At 42.7% G+C, this 8,714-nt stretch overlaps 1 protein-coding gene and 1 pseudogene across 2 annotated transcripts in view; one reads left to right on the forward strand and one right to left on the reverse strand.

The window, feature by feature from the left end:
* The window catches only part of LOC129559288 (uncharacterized), a 37,017-nt gene extending 32,610 nt beyond the window's left edge, over positions 1-4,407 (reverse strand). The window contains exon 1 of one of the 2 annotated variants that reach the window (XM_055430891.2): positions 4,023-4,407. In XM_055430891.2, coding sequence (XP_055286866.2) covers positions 4,023-4,100 — 78 coding nt within the window. In that variant the 5' untranslated portion in view covers positions 4,101-4,407. The remainder of the gene's footprint in view (positions 1-4,022) is intronic. The other variant, XM_055430893.2, reaches the window with a different exon arrangement.
* Positions 4,408-5,351: 944 nt separating this feature from the next.
* On the forward strand, positions 5,352-6,289 carry LOC148777153 (olfactory receptor 7C2-like; annotated as a pseudogene).
* Positions 6,290-8,714: the final 2,425 nt, after the last annotated feature.

Here is an 8,714-nt window from a genome sequence, read left to right on the forward strand (position 1 = left end):
AAACACCTTCTGTTTTACTGACTACACTAAAGCCTTTGATTTTGTAGATCACAACAAACTGGAAAATTCTTAAAGAGATTAAAAAAACCAGACCACCTTACCTGCCTCCTGAGAAACTTGTATGCAGGTCAAAAGGCAACAATGAGACCTGGACATGGAAAATCAGATTGGTTCAAAACTGGGAAAGGAGTACGTCAAGGCTGTATATTGTCACCTGCTTATTTCACTTATATGCAGAGTACATGATGAGAAATGCTGGTCTGGATGAAGCACAAGCTGGAATCAAGACTGCTGGGAGAAATATCAATAACCTCAGATATGCAGATGATACCACCCTTAGGGCAGAAAGCAAAGAACTAAAGAGCCTCTTGTTGAAAGTGAAAGAGGAGACTGAAAAAGCTGGCTTAAAACTCAACATTCAGAAACTGAAGATCATGGTATCTGGTCCCATCACTTCATAGCAAATAGATGGGGAAACAATGGAAACAGTGGCAGATTAATTTTCTTGGGCTCCAAAATCACTGCGCATGGTGATTTCACCCATAAAATCAGTCTTGGTCATTGGAAGAAAAGCTATGAGAAACTTAGACACCATATTAAAAAGCAGAGACATTACTTCGCTAACAAAAGTTTGTATAGTCAAAGCTATGGTTTTTCCAGTAGCCGTGTATGGATGTGAGAGTTGGACCATAGAGAAGAATGAGTGCCGAAGAATTTGTTTTACAACTGTGGTGCTGGAGAAGGACTCTTGAGAGCCTCCTTGACTGCAAGGAGATCAAACCAGTCAATCCTAAAGGAAATCAGTCCTGAATATTCACTGGAAGGACTGATGCTGAAGCTGCAATACTTTTGCCACCTGATGTGAACAGCCGACTCACTGAAAAAGACCGTGATGCTGGGAAAGATAGAAGGCAGGAGAAGTGGATAACAGAGGACGAGATGGTTGGATGGTATTACCGACTCAGTGGACATGAGTTTGAACAAGCTCCGGGAGATGGTGAAGGATAGGGAAGCTTGGCATGCTGTAGTCCATGGGGTTGCAAAGAGTTGGACATGACTGAGTAACTGAACAACAAGACTTATTATTTTTTATTTTTAATTGGCAGATAATTGCTTTACAATATTGTGTTAGTATCAACATGAATCAGCCACAGGTATACATATCACCCCTGTTTCTCTGCCCCTGGCACATAGTCTAACTCATTAAAGGGATTCCACAATCACTTGTGGACTGCCAGACAATTTGCCACTTTCCACAAAATGTTCTAGTACAGTACACACAATTGAGGGAATATAAAAAACAGAACTGCAGTTTAAAAATAAAGACTTACATGAAATATCTCGGAACAAAAACACATAAATCAAAATGCTATAGTTCTGAAAAAGTGTGTATTTTTCATTGAAGATGAAAAAATTCTTTTGGGACATTCTTCTTGAAAACAAGTGTCCTGATGTCAAAACTAAAATCTGTTCCTTGCATTTCTCCATAATCAGTTTCATATATGCCTTTTAAAAGTTGATCAGAAACTACAGAATGGCACAATATCTGAGCAAGAGAATTAAATATCCACTTAAGTAAATATATATCTGTCTGATGACCTAGAAAAACAATCTAGAAGCTGACCCTCAAAATATACCCCCAAAAGATGGAACAATATACAGAGAGGTTTATTCACACAAGTTAATAATAGATGCTAAAAGGAATTATAAGAAGGTGCTGGGAAACAAGTTATTCAGAGGATCAGAATATCACCGCACATAGGACTTTACTATAGGAAAGTCTACCTTTAAAATAGAAAACTCTGAGGATTCCTAGCTTAAGCAAGTAGTCCTACTTAGCAACACAACCAAGGGATGTCCTAAATTTACATTTCCTGATGGAATCCTACTTGATGTACACAACATCACCTTCAAAATATGTCTAAGAAATAACCAGTAGAATACTCTATACCAGGAGTTGGCACATTTTGGTCATAGGTGTTTCTGTAAATAAAGTTCTTTGGATCACAGATATGCCCATTTGTTTCCCTAAGTCGGCAGTATTATTCTACAGTAAAGAGAACTAAAAAGCCTCTTGATGAAAGTAAAAAAGGAGAGTGAAAAAGTTGGCTTGAAGCTCAACATCCAGAAAACTAAGATCATGGCATCTGGTCCCATCACTTCATGGGAAATAAATGGGGAAACAGTGGAAACAGTGTCAGACTTTATTTTTTGGGGCTCCAAAATCACTGTGGATGCTGATTGCAGCCATGAAATTAAAAGACGCTTACTCCTTGGAAGGAAAGTTATGACCAACCTAGATAGCATATTAAAAAGCAGAGACATTACTTTGCCAACCAAGGTGCGTCTACTCAAGGCTATGGTTTTTCCAGTGGTCATGTATGGATGTGAGAGTTGGACTGTGAAGAAAGCTGATCACTGAAGAATTGATGCTTTTGAACTGTGGTGTTGGAGAAGACTCTTGAGAGCCCCTTGGACTACAAGGAGATCCAACCAGTCCATTCTAAAGAGATCAGTTCTGGGTGTTCTTTGGAAGGACTGACGTTGAAGCTGAAACTGCAATACTTTGGCCACCTCATGCGACGAGTTGACTCACTGGAAAAGACTCTGATGCTGGGAGGGATTGGGGGCAGGAGGAGAAGGGGACGACAGAGAATGAGATGGCTGGATGGCATCACCCACTCGATGGACATGAGTCTGAGTGAACTCCGGGAGTTGGTGATGGACAGGGAGGCCTGGCGTGCTGTGATTCATGGGGTCGCAAAGAGTTGGACACGACTGAGTGACTGAACTGAAGGCAGAGTTAAGTAATTCCATACCTTATTGCTCCTCACACATCAAACACTAACTATCTGGACATTTTCAGACAGTAAGTTTGCCAACCACGGCTCTGAACCAATTACCAACTGACAGAAACTACGCGACATGAAGGAAAACTTAAACATACTGTGAATATAAAAGCACAAATAAAAAACTGTGACTTTTTAAACAATGTGTGACTCCTCAACGTGTCAATATAATGAACTTAATAGACAAACAAAGGCAAGTGATCTCAATTAAAAAAGACTAAAAGGCATTAACAGTTGTCACATATAAGCCCTGATTGGGTTCTAGATACCCAAAGTACCAAAATCACATTTTGGAACCACGTGGAGAGGCTAACTTATTATAGTAGATACTTCAAAATATTATTATTTTTACCTTTCTTATGTGAAATAATGGAATTCTGATATTTAGTAGGATAATGCCCATACCTTTAGAAGAAGTATTACCAAGTATTTAAAAGGCAAGTCACCATGTATGCGATTTATTTTCAACTTATTCTCAAACAGCTCACCACGGTGTATTTGTAAATCGAGGAGAGAACAAGCATGGAAAACACTAAAACTAAATGAATCTACGACAACGAACATTCTCTGTACTTGAAGGTCACATTTTATTGAGGTTCTAGGCGTTACACAATCACATAATGTGGGGAAATACACATTTAATCCAAACAAGTTATTTATGGTTTCTCATTCTTGCACTTGTATCAAAAAGCCTCCACCATATCTTCTGGAGACCCGTGTTTGACTGTGGGATCTTAAGACCCTAGGTATTTCAGATGAGTTAACTGCTCTCGGTGTGTGTGTGTGTGTGTGTGTTCTGTTTGTTTCTAAAACAAGTTCTGTAATCTACATACATTTAAACAGAGTAATATGCGCAGCCTTGATATCCGAGGAATCTGTACCTCTATGTAATATTCAAAAACAACGCGCAAAGAGAAATTCAAATTGGTGAAACGTTATTTTTCATACAAAAGAAGCAGGCGTTTAAACCAACTCTCCCCAATACTCTGAGCAACAGGGCAGGGTAGCCAGGTTCTTAACACCCGGAGGACGTGGGGGACGGAGCAACGTACACTGGAACAGTGGAAATTCTTTTCCTCGTGGATGAAAGTCACAAAGAACTCATTGGAGGCTTTCGAATAGGGAAGCACAGTGAATGTCGACACCCCGCAGACGCGCCCTCACAGCACTTACCACCCGACGGTGACTCAGATCCAGCGGACGCGAAAGGAGGGGACTCTCAGGAGTCCCCTCGGAAGCCAGGCGCAACATGCTGTATAACGACCTCGGTGCATCCCAGAACCCTGCCTCCACGCAAGACTCACCCACAACAACGTGAAACACAGGACAACTAGCCTACCTCTTCCCACCTGGCATAGAGCAGCCCGACCAAAATGCGGTCGCGAGCCAGTGACGCCACTTCCGCTTCTTGCGGCGGCTGTAGAGGGGCGGGGTTCCAGGACGCTGGCTGCCATTCAAGTTCGATTGATTGGCAAGTTCCCCTGTTAGCAGCGATACGGTAGTTTTCGTCACGTTGGAGCGGGACCCCTAGGTCAGCTCAGAACGCGGACTGCAGGCAGAAGCAGGCCCAGCGGAAGAGGTGGAGACCAGAACTGAGTCTATGGGCGGAGCTGCGAGCAGAAGGCGGTGCCCATACCAGGATATAGTTTTGGAGGCGAGTTTTGGGTCGGGTAACAGTTCTGGGTTTAGAGGGCAGAAGGGAGAGGTTGGCAATAGTTATTAACCCAAAACAATGCTGCTCAAAGACTTTTCTGCCTGCCTGTTCTCAGATTCCTGGAGCGCTTAAAATTAGATTCTCCCATATTGACAAACCTGGCAATCCTTGAGATGGCCAGATTCGGCCAGACAACACTTTCTGATCAAATTCGTTGTTGTCAGGGGCTAGGGCCACAGAGCAAAGTGGGATAAGTGCACCATCAACACACATGGAGCTGCTTGATTACTACAGAAATTCTGGAAAAAGCAGAATAATCCAAGAGGTAAAACTCCACCCCAAAGAAGGAAGAACGTTCAAGCCATTGACATGCTACACCTGAAATAGGCTGAAGCTGAGCTGGACACCACAAAGGTTGATGGTCTTGAAGGCAGTCAGTCATTTGTGAAAAAGTTAGGAGAAGGAAGAAATTTTCCCTAAAATAATATCTGTACAAGATAATGGTGTTTATCATGCTCTCAGGGAATGAATATTAGATTGTTAGTCAAAATGTGTGGGGTTTTTCCCTCGTTTTTCTGATTGTTCAGTCACTCAGTTGTGTCTCCTTGCAACTTCATGGACGTCAGCATGCCAGGCTTCCCTCAGTTCAGTTCAGTTCAGTTCAGTCGCTCAGTCGTGTCCAACTGTCTGCGGCTTCCCTAGCCTTCACTATCTCCTGGAGTTTGCTCAAACTCATGTCCATTTATCTGAGGGTGTTCATTAATAGGAAAAAGTTTTTTATATTTGGGAACTCCTGTTTGTTTGAGTTAGCTTTGCTTTGTCGGTTACCTGGCACAGTGATCAGCTACATGAATGCAGAAAACCAAAAAGTTGTCTGAAAATTCCTCTTCTCGGGATTCTCAGAAGATCCAGGTCAGCAGCCCCTCCTCTTCAGGCATTTCCTGTCCATGTACCTGGTCCTGGTACTCGGGAACCTCATTATCCTCACTGTCAGCTCTCATCCCCACCTCCACCTCCAATGTACTTTTTCATCTCCCACCTGTCTCTTTCTGATATTTGTTTCAATTCCACTGTAGTTCCAAAAATGCTAGCAAATATCCAGACACAGAGCAAAGTTATCACCTATGAAGGCTGTATCATCCAGATCCTTTTTTTTCCCTTGGGTTTTGGGTATTTGGACAACTTCCTCCTGACTGTGATGGCCAATGACCACTATGTGGCCATATGCCACCCCTTGCACTAAACAGTCACCATGAGTCCCCACCTGTGTGCCCTGCTGGCTCTAGTCTCTAGGTCTCTCAGTGTCGTAGTCAGCCTCTTGCACAGTCTGATGGTATTGCATCTCTCATTCTCCACACACATGGAAATTCTGAACTTATTCTGTGAATTTGCTGCTGTGCTCAAGTCTGCCTGTTTGGATGCTCTCAGCAATTATATCACACTGTATTCTGTGACTGGATTGCTGGGAATTCCTCCACTTGCTGGGATCCTTTTCTCTTACACAAAGATTATTTCCTCGATATTGAATATCTCTTCGGTGGAGGGGAAGTACAAAGCTTTCTCAACCTGTGGGTCTCCCCTAACAGTCATTTACTTATTCTATGAGACAGGATTAGGAGTGTATCTGAGTTCTGCCTTCTCCCCCTCCTCCTCAAAGCAGGCAATTGCCTCAGTGAGGTACACCGTGCTCATCCCTATGCTGAACCCCTTCATCTACAGCTTGAGGAACAGGGCTATGAATGGGGCCCTGAGGAAACTTGCCAGCAGGTCTTTCTTGTCCTTGTGAGGAGACGTGGATGTTGGGATGGGAGAATCACTGTAATAACCTATATAAATACACTGGCAATCAGAAATACCAAATCTTCAACTTCATTGAGTGTATGCTTTGTCCCTCTTTCTCTGAAATACCATAGCTTGTGTTTCTTCTAAGTTTTCACTTCCTAAAGCAACTGATTCTTGGACTTCTCTGATGGCTTAGTGGATAAGAATCCACCTGCAAATGCAGGGGACGTGTGTTTGATCCCTGGTCCAAGAATATTCCACATGCTGAGGAGCAACGAAGCTTAAGCACCTCAACTACTGAGGCCATGATATAGAGCTCATGAGCCGCAGTGACTGAGGCTGTGTGCTGCAACCAATGACGTCAGTGCACCTCGAGTCTGTGTGCCATAACAAAAGAAGCCATTGAAATGGGAAGTCATCCAATGACAGCTGGAAAGCAGCCCCTGCGAACCACAACTAGAGAAAGCCAGCCTGTGACAATGAATACCCAGTATAATTAAAAATAAGATTAAAAAAAGTAATAAAAAGTAAAACAAAAGCAACTGATTCTCAAGAACTTTCTTCAGTGAAATTTATGATCTCTTTCCTGTGTAGAAATGTTCATCAGTTCAGTTCAGTCGCTCAGTTGTGTCCAACTCTTTGCAACCTCATGGAATGCAGCACGCCAGGCCTCCCTGTCCATTACCAACTCCTGGAGTTTACTCAAACTCACGTCCATTGAGTCGGTGATGCCATTGAACCATCTCATCCTCTGTCGAGCCCTTCTCCCTCTGTCAATCTTTCCCAGCATCAGGATTTTTCAAATGAGTCAGTTCTTCACATCAGGTGGTCAAAGTATTGGAGTTTCAGCTTCAGCATCAGTCCTTCCAATGAATATTCAGGACTGATTTCCTTTAGGATGGACTGGATGGATCTCCTTGCAGTCCAAGGGACTCTCAAGAGTCTTCTCCAACACTACAGTTCAAAAGCATCAATTCATCAGTGCTCAGCTTTCTTTATAGTACAACTTTCACATCCATACATGACTACTGAAAAAACCATAGCCTTGACTAGATGGACCTTTGTTGGCAAAGTAATGTCTTTGTTTTTTAATATGCTGTCTAGGTTGGTCATAACTTTTCTCCCAAGGAGTAAGCATCTTTCAATTTCATGGCTGCAGTCACCATCTACAGTCATTCTGGAGCCCAAGAAAATAAAGTTTGTCACTGTTTCCATTGTTTCCCCATCTATTTGCCATGAAGTGATGGGACCAGAGGCCATGATCTTTGTTTTCTGAATGTTGAGCTTCAAGCCAACTTTTTCACTCTCCTCTTTCACTTTCATCAAGAGGCTTTTGAATTCCTCTTCACTTTCTGCCATAAGGGTGGTGTCATCTGTATATCTGAGGTTATTGATATTTCTCCCAGCAATCTTGATTCCAGTTTGTGCTTCATCCAGTCCAGAGTTTCTCATGATGTACTCTGCATACAAGTTAAATAAGCAGGGTGACAATATACAGCCTTGATGTACTCCTTTCCCTATTTGGAACCAGTCTGTTGTTCCATGTCCAGTTCTAACTGTTGCTTCCTGACCTGCATATAGGTTTCTCAAGAGGCAGGTCAGGTGGTCTGGTATTCCCATCTCTAAGAATTTTCCACAGTTTGTGGTGATCCACACAGTCAAAGGCTTTGGTAGTCAATAAAGCAGAAGTAGATTTTTTTTGAACTCTCTTGCTTTTTCTATGATCCAACAGATGTTGGCAAATTGATCTCTGGTTCCTCTGCCTTTTCTAAAACCAGCTTGAACATCTGGAAGTTCATGGCTCCTTACTTTTAAAGCCTGGATTGGGGAATTTTGAGCATTACTTTGCTAACATATATGTGAAATGAGTGCCATTGTGCGGTAGTTTGAGTGTTCTTTGGCATCGCCTTTCTTTGGGATTGGAATGAAGACTGACCTTTTCCAGTCCTGTGGCCACTGCTGAGTTTCCTAAATTTGCTGACATATTGAGTGCGGCAGTTTCATGGCATCATCTTTTAGGATTTGAAATAGCTCAACTGGAATTCCATCATCTCCACTAATTTTGTTCATAGTGATGCTTCCTATGGCCCACTTGACTTCGCATTCCAGGATGTCTGGCTTTAGGTGAGTGATTATACCATCGTGATTATCTGGGTGATGAGGATTTTTTTTGTATAGTTTCAGACTTTTTTGGTATAGTTTCAGACTTAAATTGAAGAAGGTAGCGGAGAAGGCAATGGCAAGCCACTCCAGTACTCTTGCCTAGAAAATCCCATGGATGAAGGAGCCTGGTAGGCTGCAGTCCGTGGGATCGCTAAGGGTCGGACACGACTGAGCGACTTCACTTTCACTTTTTGCTTTCACACATTGGAGAAGGAAAAGGCAACCCACTCCTGTGTTCTTGCCTGGAGAATCCCAGGGACGGGGGA

This window comes from Moschus berezovskii, chromosome 8 (assembly GCF_049115385.1).
Source record: "Moschus berezovskii isolate FMDL1 chromosome 8, NW_MosBer_1.0, whole genome shotgun sequence".
NCBI classification, from domain to species: domain Eukaryota; kingdom Metazoa; phylum Chordata; class Mammalia; order Artiodactyla; family Moschidae; genus Moschus; species Moschus berezovskii.